Source organism: Dromiciops gliroides, chromosome 3 (assembly GCF_019393635.1).
Source record: "Dromiciops gliroides isolate mDroGli1 chromosome 3, mDroGli1.pri, whole genome shotgun sequence".
Classification (NCBI taxonomy): Eukaryota; Metazoa; Chordata; class Mammalia; order Microbiotheria; family Microbiotheriidae; genus Dromiciops; species Dromiciops gliroides.
Window position 1 is genome coordinate 573,436,583 of NC_057863.1, and position 20,154 is coordinate 573,456,736.

The 20,154-nt window shown below is 38.3% G+C and overlaps 1 protein-coding gene across 1 annotated transcript in view; it reads left to right on the top strand.

The window, feature by feature from the left end:
* The window catches only part of VPS36 (vacuolar protein sorting 36 homolog), a 43,462-nt gene that overhangs the window by 18,939 nt on the left and 4,369 nt on the right, over window positions 1-20,154 (top strand). The window contains 7 exon segments of the mRNA XM_043996943.1: window positions 11,479-11,511; window positions 11,603-11,680; window positions 12,833-12,967; window positions 13,963-14,028; window positions 16,391-16,455; window positions 18,703-18,787; window positions 20,040-20,116. Coding sequence (XP_043852878.1) covers window positions 11,479-11,511; window positions 11,603-11,680; window positions 12,833-12,967; window positions 13,963-14,028; window positions 16,391-16,455; window positions 18,703-18,787; window positions 20,040-20,116 — 539 coding nt within the window.

Genomic DNA, 20,154 nt, shown 5'->3' on the forward strand with positions numbered 1-20,154 from the left:
GACTTGGAAATCTAGTATTTGTTGTTATACTGATATTTGCTCTGTTTACTTATTTATGCTAGGTTTACTTTTTAGTCCTAATATTATTGCATACTTTTCAGACAAAAGGCATTATAATGAGGATTTTGTTGGCATCTGGGCTTACCAGATAGTTGCTCAGTTTGGTCCTCTTATCCTTAAATAGATTTTATACCTTTGACTCTTGAGGCCTACCACTGATCATCACCTTTGTGCACCACGTAATGGTTTTTCCACAGCACATCTACTCCTCCTTCTATGTTATTATTGCCCTATTGTTCCATTAATCCTCTGTAGGGAATCTACCAAAACTCAGCATTCTTCTTATCCTTTTATTGTCTTGGAGTTTTTATATACTGCGGGGCTTATCTTTCTGTTATTTTTCATTTCAGAATATGGTAAACCCACCTGCTCTACCTCAGTTATGAATATGCTCAATAGCAATAATAGTAATAGTAATAGCTTTTTAAGAGTGCTTTAAGGTTTGCAAAACACTTTACGTGTCTAAACTTGATTGTTACAATAATTTCATGGGGTAGGTACTGCTATTGTTTCCCCTATTTTACATGTTACATGGGTAGACTGAGACACAGTGCAATTAAGTGATTTTTCTTAGGCAGACAGCTAATAAATGTCTGAGGCTAGATTTGAACTTAGGTCCTGTGCTCTATTCTCTGTGTCACCTGGCTCCATAGTTTATATACATACATACATATATATATATATATAAAACATATGAATGAAAATGGCAATCCATCCTATGTCTTACTTTGTTTTAGAATTTGCCAGCTAGAAGAATTTCAGTTCAATTGTAGATAACATCGCTGCTTAATTACTATACCTGGACTCTTCATGACTTCTTTGAAATTTTTCATGGTGCTCTTAAAGGAAATTTTTAATAGTGAACAAATTGTAGAAATATAGATTTTATTTAATTCATGATGCTGTTACTAATTAACTTTTTGTGTCATAGGTTGGGAAGTCCATTCATTACAACATGTGTTTATTGAGCAAGTCCTATGTTGTGGAACTTGCTGGGGGGAAGTGAAAACACAATTCCTGCCCTGGTAGGAAGACTTAGACATATATACAAATAAATATGAGACAAATTAGAGTGTGAAAGTGAACCAGAGGTTCAAGGTGCCATGAGAATTTTTAGGAAGGAGGAATTTTAATTCACGGAGGACCGAGGAAGGCTAATTGGCATTTGAATTGAGCCTTGAAAAAGGGGTAGGATTATAACTGGCAGAGATGTAGGAGAAGGCATTCCAGGCACAGAGGAACTCTGTCACTCTGACACAGAAATTTAGATCTGAAAGTTGAAAAAAAGATGCTTTTTCATTAGCATATTCTTTATGTTGGCATCAATAGGCCCCTTGGCAGGCAAATCACTTTCAAACAGATTTTCTTCAAGCCCCTAGGAGCAGCTAGATTTCAGAATCAGATCATTGCTTGTAGAAACAGATTCGCTAAGAAGTCCTAGTAAAATTCCCTATTTCCAAGATTTCATTGAAGATCTTTTTGAATAGATCGAGGATGAGGATGATGGCAAAACATATGGTACTTAACTTTGCTGGGCTATTGTGAAGAAAATTCTTTGTCAAGTATAAGGTACTATATAAAAGTTATCTATTACTGTTGTTGCAATAATCAACCTCATGGGTTTATTGTAAGGAAATCTCTCTTTAAAGTACTATATAAATGTAGTTTACTATTAAAAAAAAATGATGAGCAAGATGCCAACAGAAAGACCTGGAAGGACCTGCATGAGCTGATGCAAAGTGAAATGTACTGTATACAAAATAACAGTCATATTGTGAGATGATCTGCTGTGAACAACTAGGTTATTTTCAGCAATGCAATGATCCAGGACAACTCTGAAGGTCTTATGAAAAATGCAGTCCATCTAGAGAGAAAGAATTGATGGTATTTGAATACAGATTGAAGCATAATTTTTTTGTGTTAATTCCTTTATCTGAAGCTTTGTTTTTGTCTGTTTTTTTTTTTTTCCGCAACCTGGCTAATGTGGAAATGTTGTGCATGACTGCTCATGTGTTGCTTATATTGAATTGCTTGAGTTCTTGGGGAGGGGTTTGGGGAGGGAGGGAGGAAGAGAATTTGAAGCACAAAGTTTAAAAACAAATTGATACCAAAATTTGTATTTTACATGTAATTTCAAAAATGAAATTCTAAATATAAATTTGAATAGATCAAAGATGAAGTTCCTGCTCTGTGCCTGGCTCTGTGCTAAAGGTTGGGGATGTGAGTACAGTGAATGAGAGGCTCTTTCTTTGCAAGGAATTCTACTGATAAAGACCTCGGCTCTCTAGAAACTCTTACACATAGGCTATCTAGGGCATTATATTACTTCATCTAGGACAGTATCTTCTGAAAAAGAAAGTATCCCACGGAACACAATTCCATGTTAGTATCCAGGTTGTAAAGATTCTCTTGTAGCCCAATTTTAAAAGTCAAACTAGAAAAGATTTTATTTAAATGACTTTGGTTTTGGACCATTTTTGTCTTCTATTGATGGTGGAATCTTTTGGATTCAATTATAAAATTAATAATAATGTAATTGTGATAATACTTTATTTGTACAAAATAAGCAGTTTATAGAGTGTGTTCAGGTACATGTTCTTATTAGGTCCTCACAATAACCCTAGAATGAGGGTGGAGCAGGTATCATGATTCATCTATTTATGGTTGAAGAAACTGAGGATTTCTTCACTTGAGGAAATCAGGAAAGTAAAAAGATAAGTGATTTGCCCAGAGTCACACAGCTAATGTAAATTTGAGACTAGGCCTCAGATCTTTTAGCTCTTATTTCAGCATTCATTTCACTACTCTGTGCTATCTTGGCTAGTTAACATGAATTCACGGTCATTGAGTCTGGCCACTGTAAATGCCAGAGAAATGATGTCCTGTTTAAGTGGAAAGAGGTGCTTGAATATCAGAGGGTCTGTTGTTTCTCAGTACAATCTCCTTCCACCAAGCAGATCACCTGAATATGCCTTCACAGGAGAGTTCTCTGAGACAGAGACAATGTTACATTACTTGCCCAAGGTGTCACAGCTACCAAGAAGCCAGAACTCCAACACAGGCATTCCTGACCCCTGGTATGCTGTGTCTACTTTGCCAGGGCTTTCCTCATACCACTTGCTTTGTATAGTTGTGTGCACTTGGTATCCTGCTCGGAATTTCAGGGGAAGCTTGGAACTGATGTGTGGTGATAGGAAAGTATAAAGGTGTCTGGGCTGGAAGACCTGATCCCGAGGCACAGTGGTCTGCAGGCAAGGACATTTTGTACTTGAAATCCATGTTCCTTTGACACTTGACCCTGGGCAAGTCACTTAATCTTGCAGTGTCCCCTTTGAAATGCCAAAGACTGCACATTCAAGATTAGTTACAAACCCGCATGTGTAAGAGGGCATTTTCCTCATCAGAACTGCCCTAAACCTATGAAATCATAGGTGCAGGCCAAACCTCTCCCCATTTCCTTCTACCCCCAAAAAAGATAAAACAAAAAAATAAATTAAAAAACTGGAAAATCAGATAACGGATAGTAAGCATGATTAAGTGGGTAAATTGCTTTTACTTGAATTGGGGGCAAAGTTCCCTCACTCACTTTACAGGATGGGTAGGTGACTTTAAATATTAAAGGAATGATAGAGGCTGAAACCAAGAAGCTTTGCTTTATATTTTCATAATCACTTTAAATAATTTACATATTTACTAAAATACCTTATAGCAACTTTGTATCTATTTTTAGTTTATAATGGCTGAGGGAAAGAGAACTGGACGCTGCCTCAGAGTAGCTCCAGTCAAGTTCTAGCTCAGCCATTTGCTGACTATGTGACCTTGGACAGGCCATTTCATCTTTGGGAGCCTTAATTCCCTCAGCTCTAAAATGGGGGGGGGGGGGGAGGGTTGAACTAGATTACCTCTCAGGGACCTTCTGACTTTAAATGTCTATAAATTAGAAGTGATCAACATTTACATGTATACTTTCCTTATGGATTTACTAGTATTTTGATAGAATAGATGGCATTTTTCCATGTGAAGATATAGCATATTATTATTATTATTTTTTAAATTATTATTTTTTTTTAGTGAGGCAGTTAGGGTTAAGTGACTTGCCCAGGGTCACACAGCTAGTAAGTGTTAAGTGTCTGAGGCCAGATTTGAACTCAGGTACTCCTGACTCCAGGGTCAGTGCTCTATCCACTGCGACATGTAGCTGCCCGATATAGCATATTATTAATAAAGTAATTTGATAAATATGTTATCTTGTTTATTTGCTTGCTTTGTTGCTGAGAAAAGAACCCTGTCACTACTTTATATTTCCAAAGTTTTTGTGTTAAATCTATTTGTGTGTGTGTATGTGTGTGTTGTATGTTCAAAGAAAAGGTATGGTTTTTAGTTTGCCCAAGGCTTTCAGTGTTAGAAATGACTTAATTTCAGAGCTGGTGCCCAGAGTTTCCCACAAAAGGTTTCCTGCATCTGCTGTTTGTTGCTGATAAGAATCCAGGGCTTTAGCCTTTGTTTATCTGAGGAAGTTCCTGTTAGGTGTGTGCATATTCCCCTTTGTTTCCATGGCTGCCCTTGGTGGTCAGAAGAATTTTACAGAATATACTATTCATTTAGCAAAATCCTTTTACAGATGGGCAATATTCTGCATACACAGAAATGGCCACAAGCTTACTGCAGTTGAATTATTTTTTAAAAATATACTCAGAACAATTATTTTAAACACCATGGTAGTTAGTCACGTGAGACATAACATTTGTGTGGGCTACACCTCCACTGAAGGCTATCCTAGAAGGGTTGTCAGATCAGAACTGGATTAGAGGACTCCAAAGGTGTCTTCTGATTTTTAGAACGTATGTGCCCTTCTATGCTTCATGCCCATTTTTCAGTATTTTTTGATGCTTTGATGAATTTGTGATCTCAGTGCTCTGGAGACTTCCTCCATCAGTGCCAGCTGTAACCCACCCATTCCTTCTCAGTCTCCATAACTGAAGTCTTCCTGGGGGGTTCCACCCCAAATGCTGGCATTCCTCTGGATCACTTGACAGTTCGTGGCTTTTAAACCTCTCATAACCTGGCCTCTTCCTCCCTTTCCAGGCTTCTTACACGTTATTCTCCTCCATGTGCTCTATGAGCTGGAGTCTCTGTGACACTGGCATCCTAACAGCCTCACACATGACGTTCCCCTCTCCCCGTTCTGTGCCTTTTCGCTGGACATCTCCCTGGTCTGCTTCTTTCTCCTTGCTCATCTCCACTCTGTCACTTCACAGGCTTCCTTCAAGTCTTGGTTACAGTCCCGCCTTCAACTAGAAGCTTTTCTGGCTCCCCTTTAATGCTATTATTATATTCCTTCTGAGATCTCCTCCAGTTTGTTGTTTATGTCTGGGTTATATCTGTGTATATCTTATTTGTGCATAGTTGTTTGCCTGTTGTTCCCCCATTAATGATTGTGAGCCCCTTGGGAATAGGGACTGTTTTTTGCCTTTCTTTGTATTGCCAGCACTCCTGCTATACTACTCAGCACTTAGTAGTGCTAGTTGCTTACTTTTTAAAAAAATAATAAACATTCTTACTTAAAGTTTTAAGTTTCAAATTTTATCCCTCCTTCCTTCTCTCCCCATGCACCTCCCAGTGTAAAACATTACCATATTAGTAATTTTGTATAAGAAAACTTGAATAAAAGAAAAAAATGAAAGAGTGGAAAATAGTATGCTTCAGTCTGTGTTCCATCAATAACAGTTCTTTCTTTGGAGGTGGAGAGTATGTTTCAGTAGTCCTTTGCAGTTATCATGGATCATTGTATTGCTGAGAATAGTTAAGTCATTCACAGTTCTTCATCAAACAGTATTGCTGTCACTGTGCACAGTATTCTCTTGGTTCTGCTCACTTCACTATACATCAGTTCATACAAGTCTTTCCAGGTTTTTCTGAAATCATCCTGCATGCCATTTCTTATAGCACAATAAGATTCAATCACCATCATATACCACAGCTTATTTAACCATTCCCCAATGGATGGGCATTCTTTTGATTTCCAATTCTTAGCCACCACAAAAAAAGGAGCTGCTATAAATATTTTTGAACAAATAGGTCTTTTTCTCTTTTTTGGAGATCAATCTTTGGGATATAAACCAAGTAGTGGTATTGCTGGATGAAAGGGTTTATACAGTTCTGTATCCCTTTGGGCATAGTTCCAAGTTGCCCTCCAGAATGGTTGGATCTTTTCACAACTCTGCCAACAGTGGATTAGCATCCCAGTTTTTACACATGCTCTCCAACATCCAATATTTTCCTTTTTTGTTATATGTGCTGCTCTGTTAGGTATGAAGTTGATACCTCAGAGTTTTAATTTGCATTTTTCTGATCAGTAGTGATCTAGAGCATTTTTCCATAAGATTATAGTTCGCTTTGATTTCTTTGTCTGAAAACTGCTTCCTTGTGCGCTTGATTTTTTCTGACCAGGAATGTGTGTTGTCCACTTATCCTTTGTTCTAGATGTACTAACAGTCTACCTCCTTTCTTTTCCTCTGTCTCTCTGGTAATATCCTTTAAGCCATTTGGTTGTAGCCTAGTTACAACTGCCATGTGCCTTTTCATTTCCTTTGTTTGGGTGACCCACAATTTAGATACTGGTTTTCCATGACTTGGCACACGACACACAGCAATCACTGAAAGAATGTTGATTTTTTTTTTAAAGATGGGTCTTTGTTTCCATTCAGCCTGATCTCTTCCTGTTTAATTCTGTGCCCAGTTCATTGTCCATCTCTACGTCTGAGACATATGTACTGATGGACCAGAGATATGGACCCCCTGCATCCAGCTGCATGCAGTAGCCTGGATAAAGCATTCTTCTTCCACTTTTTTTTTCCTGCATAGATTGTTAGCCCAAATTATTTTGAGTGATTGTGAGATTGTTCTGGGACTTACTTTTTTTAGTCAACAGATGACATCTACAAACAAAAACATCTAAAAGATCTTGTAGTCTTTTTATTGGAATTTTGCACAGAAGATTCTCTATAGCAGTGGTACACACCTTTAGTACACACACACACACACACACACACAGACACACACACACACACACACACATTTATCTTTCAAGGAATTGTAAATTGAATGGGATGCACTCTGTTGGTAGAGAGCCTTGAAGAAAGGGAGCGTTTTGGCCAACCAAATAAAATGTGGTGGTGGTGGTTTTTTCCATTTTAGAGCTAACAGTGAATTCAGGCACATCTAGTATTCTCTACACTTCTCAGTCAGTAGTACCATACTTTAGAAAAGCAGTTGTGAAAGCCTCCTTGTTTCCTTCTTCCACTTTCATCAATGAGGCATTCAATGCAAGTGTGGATTTATTATCTTCATACATTTTACAGGAGAAGAGGCATATCTATTTTTGGTATCACTCAGATCTGTGATTTTTCCAAATGTTTGGTACTTTTTCCTCCTTCAGATATCTTGGGAATCAGTCCTTCATTGCCCTGCAGGTCTGCCACCTGGGGGGGGGGGCATTGTGGGATGGTGCAGAACATGCTAGCTCTGGAATCAGAGGACCTGGGTTTAGATCTCACTTTTTACCTCTGTAATCTTGGGCAAGTCACTTAATCCCCTTGGAAATTGTCTTCCTCTGCTCTGAAGGGCCTTTGAGGTCCTTTTTAGCTCTAGGTTCACAATCCTTTAACTGCAACTTTGCAGATTTACTTTGCATAGAGGTGCTGCTCATCCCATCTTTGTCATCTTTAGTGTCCTTTCTCCTTTGTCATGCAGCACATCAAGGACTGTGATTTTAGAGTCCAGTTGTGGTGCCTTTACTGTCATTGATTGAGGAAAAGTTTTGTTATGAAAATCCTTAGAAATTGTTTCAACTTCTTGTCTGTTGTTTTCCTTCTAATGTCATCTTTAAACATCTGGCTCTTAGTTGGTTTTCTTTTTGGGGGAGGGTGTGTGTGTGTGGGGGGGCAATAAGGGTTAGGTGACTTGCCCAGGGTCACACAGCTAGTGTCAGGTGTCTGAGGCCGCATTTGAACTCAGGTCCTCCTGAATCCAGGGCTTATGCTTTGTCCACTGTGCCACCTAGCTGCCCCACTTGGTTCTCTTTTAAAGATTTCTGTAGACTCGTTTTTTTCTCTCTAATGGGTTTTGCTGTTTTTATGAGGTAGCAATCCTCATAAGCTTCCATCATCTTCCTCTATCAGATTCTACAGATGAATTTATATGCTAAATTAGTATTGCCCTTGGCTGCCTTATTTCTTTCCTTGGCAAGAAGATCAAGTGTTTGCTACCAGCGGAGGTTTCAAGACTTTTTTCAGTCTCTTCCTTATGGTGATTGCTTTATATGGGATAAACTTCCTTACGAATGGTCATATCTATGTTAATATCTGCCTTCTATCCTTTTTTTTTTTTTTTTGGCTTCAAGAACTTGTTTAAATAGGGTGGGTTGGAGTTGCCCCAATTGTGTCATATCTTTTTTTTTTCTAATTTAGCATCGATTTTGATTTTTGCTGTAACATGTCCATAGGTTGAGTATATAGTCAACTGACTCAGAAAGGACTCCCACCTCAATAAGTAGTCATTTCCTGTCAGAATATAAGTTTTATTTTCTTAAAAAAAAAAAAATATATATATATATATATATATAAAATTTGGTGCTTACTATGCCTGGCACCTTCTAAATTTCTTAAAATATCTAGGTGGTGTAGCAGATAAAATGCTGGGCCCAGAGTCAGAGAGGCCTTAATTCAAATCCAGCCTTAGATATTTACTAGCTTGTCTGATGCCTAGACACGTCAAAGCCTGTGTCTGCTTCAGTATCTTCAACTGTAAAATAGGGATAATACTGTACTTCCTTTCCAGAGTTGTTGTGAGGGTTGAATGAGATACTTGTAAAGCACAGTGAAGAACCTACACTAAGTAGGCACTTTATTTATCCCTTCTTCCCTCCTTTCTTAAGGCAGTCATGATTTGTAGGCATGCAAGACTTGTAGAATGTCCACCAGTATTTGTTTCTTACTTCTGAACCATGTTTTCAACCAGTTTTTTTTTTTGCTGCTCTCCCCTATGTTTACTTTGAGATTGAAGTCACCAGGTGTGAAAAAATATGTTAATTTACTTGAGAGGGTCTTACCAAATTCTTTTTAGAATGTTTCTTTTTGTTTTGTTGGTTTTTTTTTTTTGCAGGGCAGTGAGGGTTAAGTGATTTGCCCAGGGTCACACAGCTACTGTCAAGTATCTGAGGCTGGATTTGAACTCAGGTCCTCCTGAATCCAGGGCCGATGCTTTATCCACTGCACCACCTTGTTGCCCCTAGAATGTTTCTTTTCATCCCCTGCAACAGATATTAACCCACAAGCTGCAGTTATCTTCATGGAGGTCTTTTTGCAAAGGCTTCTCAGGAGCACTGCATTTCAGAGATAATTGTCTCATGAAATTTTGTTTCTTTTTGCCATTGGATACACAATGAAACCAGCCACCAACATTCCTTTCTTTTCATCTTCAATGAAAACCTGCAAAATATCTTGCCATTTAGCTGTACTTTCCTTTTGTCTTTTGGTTTCAATTAAGAATCTCAAGATGGATATCATTCTTTTTCTTTAATAGTACATCTAGGGAGGGCAGCTAGATGGTTCAGTAGATAAAGCACCAGCCCTGGATTCAGGAGAACCTGAGTTCAAATCCAGCCTCAGACACTTGACACTAGCTGTGTGACCCTGGGCAAGTCACTTAACCCTCATTGCCTTGCAAAAAAAAACCCAACCCCAAAACAAACAAACAAAAAATAGTACATCTACTCATTGGACACTGGACAAAGATTTCACGTTTAGAATTCTAACAGCCGAGTCAATGTTTGTGGTCTAAGAACTGACTCTTAGCATTTCTGCCTACTATTTCTGTTACCCTTCCACCATTACTACGGAAGGAAGTATGCACAGAGTTGAGGGCCATTTTAAATTTCCTTCATTTTATGGTTTCCCATGGCCAAAGAATTCATCACCAAGGAGTCATCTGGATGATGAACTGGTCTGTGCTTAGCTGGGCTGGACCTGGGGAGACCAATCTATCTGGTTCCTGGGACCTTAATCAAAATCTTACCATCACAGGAGAACCTGCAGAGTTTACATTTTGCTGACACAGTTATGATCAATAACAACAGCTCTATCCTTTTCACAGTGAAACTTCATGATGACTTTTTGAGGAAAAGTTCAGTAAATTAAGATAATTTATGTTCAACATTTAAATTAAATAATGAGATGTATGGGTCATGATGACATTGTTGGAGGTTTGTTGAAGTATACTGAGATATAATATTAAAGGTTGATTTAATCATTGAATCATTGAAACCGGTTTTAGCTGTAGATCTAGTAATACATTTTTGTCATCTCGTGTGTGTGTGTGTGTGTGTGTGTGTGTGTGTGTGTGTATGCTTGTTTGTTTTTGAATCTGACTACATCCATCATACCCAATACTACAGACATGTAGCCGGGTCTTGATTAATCACATGAACAATAAATTATACAAAATGGGCACATTGTTCAAATTTCTACTGCATATTTCCATTGGACTAGATCCAGTGATCATATTTTACATAATTGTAACTTCAACTAGTGCAAATTTGAATCCATGTAACCACTTCACTGGGATTCATAATTTGTACCAGGACCAAGAGATGCAAAGATACAAATCTCATAGACAAACACCACTATTCAAAGCACTTCAGTACAAAATCACACCTTCTATTAAAGTCAGAAGCGTACCCACTGAATGTTTCTGCCTCTGTACTAGCCATTTTTGGCCAGCAAAACAACCCCACCAAAACCACCTTTGTTTCTTAAATTCTTATCGAAGGAAATCAAGTGACAGCATTTTATTACTGACTTCATGGCAAAGTAAATTGTGTTTTCTGAAATCAACTTCATTCTTTATGGTATGCCATTTTGTTTTTTAAACCAATAGGAATTTTTTGTTATTGTTTAGTTGTTTCAGTTGTATCTGACTCTTTGTAACCCCATTTGGAGTTTTCTTGTTAAAGGTACTGGTGTGGTTTGCTATTTGCTTCTCCAGCTCATTTTACAGATGGGGAACTGATTGCCTAATCAGGGTTAAGTGACTTGCCCAAGATCACACAGCTAGTAAGTGACTGAGGCCAGATTTGAATTCAGGAAGATGAGTCTTCCTGATTTCAGGCCCAGTGCTTGTTTTTTGAGGAAAAAATTTTAGAATTATTCAGTTTAATTGAAATTAGCATATTTATATCCATCAATAGTGATTTTCCAGATTCCTTAAATGAAAATTTCATGTATTTCTTAGTTGGAGACCTTTCCATCTCCAATTTATATCATAATGAAACTATCAAAGGAACATTACTTTCATTGTTTTAAAATTTTTGAATCCTTTTATATCCATTCCATTAAAACTTAATTTTTTTTTTCATTTCAGGCTTTTGAAGACCTCAGCAAGCTCATGGTCAAGGTACATTGATTTATACTTGTTATATTCTCAACAGTTGTATTGTTTTTAAACATATTTTGTAAATAGAAAATATGGGTACTTTTTCTTACAGGCAAAGGAAATGGTCGAATTATCCAAATCTATAGCTAATAAAATTAAGGATAAGCAAGGTGACATCACAGAAGATGAAGTAAGTAATAGTTTTGCATTTTTTTAGGCAAAAGCAAAAAATAAATAAATATGTAAGCATGCATGCATATATCATAAGTAAATGTTTTGATGGTCTACCTTTTAACAGAGTTTTTGTTTTGGGGACTTGAAATTGAATGAAAATACTTCAAAAGTGCAAGATATTTGACTTAAAGTCATTGTGTTAGCTGTAACAGGTAATAGGTTGATTTTAAAAAAGTTTTTTCTTGAATTATGAATATTAGGGTGCTAAGAATATTATAAAAAGAGAGTAAAAGATGATTGTTTTCTACAGCCTTTTTGGGAGTCAATTTTTAGGCAAAAATTGTTTGAAGTCGAGGTTTTGAAGGTATTTATTCTAATGATAACCTTGTGATTGGTATTAAATGTAGTTGTTACCATATTTTTCTTAATTGCTAGACTGGTGAAGTGAAGAAACAGTAAGACGAGAAGATAAAGGAAGGGGAGTCTATATTATTAAATTTATCCAGAGTATTGCTAGAAATTCTTTCCCTATTACAAATAACGAGAGATTATAAATATCGTCTAGTCATTTGCAGAGGGGAAGATTGAGACTCTTCATTCAATGTTAAAAAAAAAATCCCTAACAATTAAAGCTAGCCCAGAGTGATAGACAGCTGGGTGGCTGTCCTGGAGTCAGGAAGACTCATCTGCTTGAGTTCAGATCTTATCCCAGACACGGACAAGCTGTGTGACCCTGGGCAAGTCACTTAACCCTGATTGCCTCAGTCTCCTCATCTGTAAAATGAGCTGGAGAAGCAAATGGCAAACTACTCCAGTATCTGCCTAGAAAACCCCAAATGTGGTAATGAAGAACCAAATATGACTGAAATGACTGAAAAACAAAAAGAATGATGGACTGCCTTGGAAAGATAATTACTTTCCCGCACTGAAGTTCATCAGATGGAGCTTAGATGGCTGTCTGTTGAGAATGTTATAAAGAGGATTCCCTATCATGTCCTGACTAGACTAGATGATTCCTAAGGTCCCTTGGAGGTTGGAGAGGAAAGAGTGAAGTATTTAATTGAACATCTCATTGATGGCCAGCAGAAAGAAAAGTCTTAAACATTAAAAGAAAAACAAATCTAACTGCCACGACATTGATGTATGTTTTTTCCTCTTTCCCATTTAGACCATCCGGTTCAAATCCTACTTGCTGAGCATGGGTATAGCTAATCCAGTTACCAGGGAAACACATGGCTCAGGCACACATTACCACATGCAGCTGGCAAAACAACTTGCTGGAATACTGCAGGTGCCTTTAGAGGTAAATACCAAGTATAAACCCCTTATTTTTGGCAGTGTTTCATTTCTTCACTATCAAGTCATCAGGAACCTTGATAGGAATGCCCCTTCTCGTATTTCGATTAACCTTCAGCTAATATTCTATTATCTTGTTTCTTTTGGGAATAAATATTCATTGGTTTGAATGAAACTGCTAATGGTTTTTCCTTTCTTGTATATTTAATTTCTACCATGGCTGTACTTTATAGATTATTATTAAATATATGACTTTCTTAGTTAAAAAGTACAATAGTATATCTTCTTAGAGCTCCTCTTGTTTCCTTTCTCTAACTCTAACACCTAACACAAAAGAGGCTTTAAGATAAATTAGTAGGCAATGTTCTATGATAGTTGTAGAGATTCTAACTCGACATACAGGAGCAGTTTACATTTTTTTCCCCATACATTCTCCAAAAGGTACTTAATGCTAAAGAAGAAGAATTTTAGGAAGGACATGATAGTGTTTTTCCAAGCCCTTCAAGCCTGCCGTTTGGAAAGAAAGATTAGATTTATTCTGTGTGATTCAAGGTGGGGTAGAACTAGCAACAGAGGGTGGAAGATGCAAAGAAGATGATTTCACTTATAGGAATGAGCAGGAATGTCTTCCAAGCAAAGGACTACTTGGAGAGGTGTTGAAAAAGTCTGGATGGCCACTTGTCAGGGCTCTTATAGAATGAATACAATCATGTTTCAAATAGGGTTGTCCCTCTTGGGTGACCCCTAATCTCCCTTGGACCTTATGATTGTAAAACTTTATAAGACCTTCTTAACCAGTTAGTAAATATTAAACAGTAATCGTAACACCATCTTTGAACTTGAAAAAGAATTTTTGAAATCCGAATATGGAATTTTTCTCAGTATTTTCTTGTGCGTCTTTATTTTCTGGTGTACTATGATTTAATACTATTATACAAGTTGCAGGGAGCTTTGCCGCCAACCGTATTGTGTAATAAATTTACTTGTTTCATATTTAAACAGGAACGGGGAGGAATAATGTCACTCACGGAGGTGTACTGTTTAGTGAACCGAGCTCGAGGAATGGAAGTAAGGAATCAGTTTTGACATTCTACTTCTAAATCTAGACATTGGTGATGTAATCCAGGGAAAATCTTGTTGTAATGAATACTGTTCAAGGATAGATTCTACTTATAAAAAAGGCATTTTCTTAACTTGAGGAGTTGCCTATAGGAGCAATATTTTGTTAAGTTAGTCATATCAAATTCTATGCATTGGATAGTGCTGTGTATAAAGTGCCTTGTCTGGTTCCTTTCTCTACCACAGATCTTGAGTATATGCTAATAGTAGGTAGCAGTGAAAAGAGAACTTCTTTTGTCCTGTTGTAAAATAGCAATTACACTTCAAGTTTCCCCATTCTTTTTGACTTCCCATCTTTTTCTATATCAAAAAATTTAACCACCTAAACAAAGGCACCACATACTAACAACACAAGGATGAGGATGAGGAAAGGGTTGTATGGCATAAATGTGATTGGATATCCTGAAGAGATCGCAAGTCCAAGACATATAGAAAACTGACCTCATTCTGTTTACCCCTAAACCCTTCCCTCTTCCAAATGTCCTTCCAAATGTCCCTGTTTCTCTTGAAGGTACAACCATGCTGCCATTCTCCCAGGTTTATAACTGTGGCATTATCCTCGATTCCTCAGTCTCCCCCACCCTACATATTTATTCAATGGCCGCATCTTGCCAATTCTGCCTTCACAATATATCTCACATCTCACTCCTTCTTTCTCTACTCACAGTGCTACCACCTTAGTTTAGGCTTTTAACACCTTTTGGCAACAGCCACCTAAATGACTTTCTTGGCTCAAGTCTCTCATCACTTCACTCCAGCTTCCCTGCTGCTGTTTGAGCACAAATCTGACCATCTGATTCCCCAACTCATTCAACTCCACAGCTTCCTCCTGCCTCAAGGATAAACGATAAACTCATCTGTTCAGCCTTCATAGCCTGGACCCAGCCTGTCTTTCCAGCCTCAATGGGCAGTATTCTCCCACACTCTCTGATGCAGCCAAACAGCTCTTCTAGAGGTTCTTCACACACAGTCCTCCCTCTCCCACCTCTGCTCCTTTGTACTGACTTTGTACTGACCCTGCTGCATGCCTGGATACTTTCTCTTTACCCTCTTGATAGAGTCCCTCTCTTCCTAAAAGATGCAGCCCAAGTACTGTCTTCTCCATAAAGCCTTTCCTGACCTCATTAACTGCTAGTGTTTTTTTTCCCTATCTTACATTTAACTACTTTATATTTATTTGTATTTATTCACATTATATTTAAACTGTATATATCTATATATGCACTTGCCTCATCCCTTAGAACACATGCTTCTTGTGGCTAGGGATTGTTTTATTCTTGGTACTCATGACCCCTTTACCTAGTCAGTGCCTGGCATATAGTAGGCATTTCATACATGTTTCTTGTTATTATTGTTATGATGCCTCCACCATTCACCTCCTGGCTCAAAGTACTTCTGGTGGGCTTTGACTTTTTTTCTTCAGCTCTTGCAATCTCGGAATGTGATTTCCTTTTTTCATCTGTCAGATGAAAGGGTTGGACTTAGATGACCTTTAGTATTTCTTTCAGCTCTGAATCTTGTGATCTAGCATTGTAACTTTTTAACAGAAGTGCATTAAAAATAAAACAATGTGGATCTCTTATAGCATTTGCTACAAAGGGATTTTGCTTCTATAAGTTTGGTGTGTTGGGTTTGGATTTTTTTTAAGTGTAAGCCAGCAATTGTTGGGCACCTCGTAAATGTCTTGCCTTTTTTTTTAATCCCATACCATTTAACATATAATAGGAAAGATGAAATTCCAACTTCACATACTTTCCTTTAATCAGTCAGTAAGCATTGTAATTCCTCCTATGGGTTAGGCACTGTTCTAGGCACAGAGGAAACAAGTATAATGAATGAAATAATCTCTATGGAATAAATACAAAGAAAATAAATACAAGGTCGTTTTATATGTAATGAATATCAGGTAGTTTGGAAGGGAGAAGGTGGCACTTGAGTTGCATCTTAAAGGAATTACTTCCTTGAAATTGACAAAAGGAAACTGCATGGAGGTACACCCAGGAACATGTCTCAGGTCTCACCACTGCCAAAGGGAATGGGGGTGGGCTCACATCCTCACTTCATGACAGGCATAGGACCAAGTCATGGGAGAGGGAAGCTGATGGTGAGTATTTAGGCCTCTTCTCCCAAGTAGAGTCCATTCATTTCTTTTTAGGCTTGTATTGTATTGTAATATCACCTAAAATCTTTGATAAATATACCTTTGGGTTATAGGCTTCTCTCTTGTTTGTGGTCCCCATCTTTGTTTAAATAACATCATATCTGTTTGTTTATAATATCAACAAGATTTTAATTTTTTTTTTTAAACTAGCTGCTCTCACCAGAGGACTTAGTAAATGCTTGTAAGATGTTGGAAGCGCTGAAATTACCTCTCAGGTAAGGGAATTTCTTAAGATGTGGATTTGATTTGAACAATAATTCCTTGCAGATTGAATGATAATAGTGCTTGCTAGGCCCATTTTGTTGGTGTGGTCATTGAAGGGAGTGTGAGCTTTATAGAGGTGTACAGTAAAGGCCCCCAATCATGCTCCATGCTGAAGACACTTTGAAAAGGCATGTTGACTGAACCTCAGTGTCAGCAGCATCTCTGTTAGTCTGTCTGACCTTCAGCTGCTGTCTCTGCATTCCCAGATTCTTCTGGATATATCTCATCCATGATACGGAAAGTCCTTGGCTATCTTCTTTGTGCCTATATTTTATTTATTTATTTTTATTTTTAAATTTTTTTGTGGGGCAACTGGGGTTAAGTGACTTGCCCAGGGTCACACAGCTAGTAAGTGTTAAGGGTTCTTAGGCCAGATTTGAACTCAGGTCCTACTGAATCCAGGACTGGTACTCTATCCACTGCACCACCTAGCTGCCCCCACGCCTATATTTTAAAGGGCATGATCTTGAGACCAGAAAAGGAATTCAAAGCCTATTACTGACCCTTTATGGGAACTGGGATAAAGAAAGCAAAAAACTGTGGCTTCTGCCCTCAGAGGGCAGGCACTAGAGGTGGGGGCAAGCATGGGGTTCCACCCGCAAAGACCTCTTGCAGAAGGGGCACTTGAGCTGAATGTTAAAGGGAACTAGGGCAATGTGAAGGCAGAGGTGAGGGGAGAACATTTCAGGCCGTTGACACTGGCTTGCACGTGATGCTGAGTGTCATGTGTGAGGAATAGCAAAAGGTCCAGTGCTCCTTCCTGGATCGTAGACTTTGTGCAGAGAAGAAAAGTGTAAGAAGACCGGGAAGGTAGGAAGTGCTTTTTATTAAGAAAACACCTGAGTTTGTTGAGTAGAAGTGGGGTAGAAGGGTCAGGCCTGTTCTTTCGAAAGATCACCTTGGCAGCTGAGTGCAGTATGGACTGGAGTAGGGGGAGACTTGGCCTTCATTCAGTTTAACTTTGCCAGCTTTAACAGCTGGACAGGGTCCAGGCTGCAGAACCAAATGCTTCCCCTACATAGATATTTTTCCTCTACTTCCCGAGTCTCCATTAAGAGAGTATGTGATATTCATGGCAGGAGTACAAAGATCTCTGATTTTCTTGGAAGATTCCTCCCACCAACTCAAGTTGTAGTCTCTTGATGCCTTTAGTTGAGGTTTTCCTAGTTGCTGCAGATGTTCATTATTTGATGTTTAACTCTCTGTGATGAATGTCTCTTGGTAAGGTTGAACCTCGGACAATATGTATACAGTACCATTTGTTGCAAGGCTCATAGTTGAAGCTTTTCTTGCTTTGGTAGGAGAAGTCTGCCAGAGCTTTCGGCCTCCTGGCACAGCCTTTAGTAACTTAGGGTCCCCTCCACATTAGACACAATAGTAATAGATTTTGGTGAAGGATGATGGGAATAGACACATAGTTAAAAATGTAATCAATCCTGTCATATGTCCCATCATTATCCCTGCTCCCATCTTTATGTTTATTTATTTAAAAAATTTGGGGGAGGGGGGCGGGGCAATGAGGGTTAAGTGACTTGCCCATGGTCACACAGCTAGTAAGTGTCAAGTGTCTGAGACTGGATTTGAATTCAGGTCCTCCTGAATCCAGGGCTGGTGCTTTATCTACTGTGCCACTTAGCTGCCCTCACTCCCATCTTTATTAGAATTATAGGTGGGCTAGGAGATGGGCAAATAAGCAGTCTTTGGCAGGAAGAATTTGCCGGTGAGGTAAGACATGAGGGCAAGATGGCCTGCTCCTCTCAAATGCTCTGTATAATCTGCAGGTAAGAAGGTCAGCCTTTGGGGCAGCTAGATGGTGCAGTGAATAGAGCACCAGCCCTGGATTCAAGAGGACCTGAGTTCAAATTCGGCCTCATATGCATCACTTGACACTTACTAGCTGTGTGACCCTGGGCAAGTCACTTAACCCCAATTGCCTCACACAAAAAAAAAGAAAAAGAAAAGAAAGTCAGCCTTCAGCTTGTCCCTTTTCTTCCATGGAAAATATATTAAGAGGGGAAATAATGAAGTAATCTGTGCTTCCCTGAGCAAAGATTTGCTCACAATTCCTTGACATATTAGGGTTTGAATGTTGTTTCTGCTGTGATCTCACTCCTATACACGGGGATAAAAACCCACAGTTCTTCAGCTGCTAAAGGGTCCAAATTATTTATTCTTTCATTCTCATCTTTGCTTTTCAGGCTCCGAATTTTTGACAGTGGTGTCATGGTCATTGAGCTCCAGTCCCACAATGAAGAGGAAATGCTTGCTTCAGCTTTAGAGACGGTATGTGACCTGGAAGTCCTTTAATAATTGGCAAGGATGATTGAAGCATGTTAGGTGTAAGGCTTAAAGAACAGGATTTCCTTTTGCCATATTTAAAAAGTTGTTTTCAGATATACAGGTTCTAATGTTTTAAATTGTTCTTAAGGAGTAAGACATCTTGGCATGGTAGGTAACACCACTTGGCATGAAGTCTTGTAAGCCTGTGTTTTGGTTTCACCCTTGACTCTTAGAGCTGCCAGGAGCTCAACACGGCTTCTCTGTCCCTCAGGCCTCAAATTCTGTGCCTCCTCACCCCTGCTCAGCTCAAGGACTCCCTGCTTCTTGAAGCCTTTCCTAATTCCCACAGTAGTCAGTGTATATATTTGTCTATCTATCCTGTGTTTTTACTTATGCATTAACATATTGTGTCACTCTTGTGAGGTCAGAGACTGTCTCACATTTGTATTTGACTTCCCCAGGGACATCATAGGCACTTAATTAATGCTGTCTGAGAGATGGGTTTATTACTAAGTCATTGATGGTTTTCAATCTGTGTTGGGATAAGATATTCCCAGTCTGGGAATTTCCCACAGAGACAAAATTACAGATTCTTTGTGCCTTGGCATATTAAGGAGTCAGTGTGGATGATTATGGGTTCATAATTAAGTGCTTCTCTGGCACGTTAGTTTACTGATCCCCTTTTACTCAGAAATAAGTGAAAAAATAGACTAATGTTATTAACTGTGGTGACCTTGAGCAAGTCTCTTTGTTCCAGTAGTCTCATCATGAAAAGGGAAAGTTGCACTAGATGCTTCACCGTGGTCCTTTTCCACTCTCTGATCTCTGGATTTCAAATGTTTCCATAATATACATTTTTTAAATTAAGTTGATTCATGAAGTTCTTTACCCACTTCCTTTTCAGAATCTTTAGCCCTGCCTTTTATGCTGCCACACAGACCTCCTGTCATATATATTATAGATATTACAATTTATACTGTTAGGTTTTGAAATATTTTCTTTTGAGTCCTCATCTTAGCAATAGCATTACCTCTTTAAGTTTTACATAATGCTTTACTCATAACACTGTGAGGTATGTGGAGTCAAGCACTGGTAAAGAAAATTTAATTCAGTTGCTAATATTGTTTGAATATGTGTAATACATTCAAGAACTTGTTTTATGTTTTAAAATGTCTTACTTGATCAGATATATAGGACTGTTGTGCTTTGCATATTAAATTCATAACACATTTAATGTTGATGTTCTTTGTTGTAGGTATCAGAAAAAGGATCTCTCACATCTGAAGAATTTGCCAAACTTGTAGGAATGTCTGTTCTTTTAGCCAAAGAAAGGTAAATTAGGTTGAGGTGGTGGTGCTCATTTTTGTTAC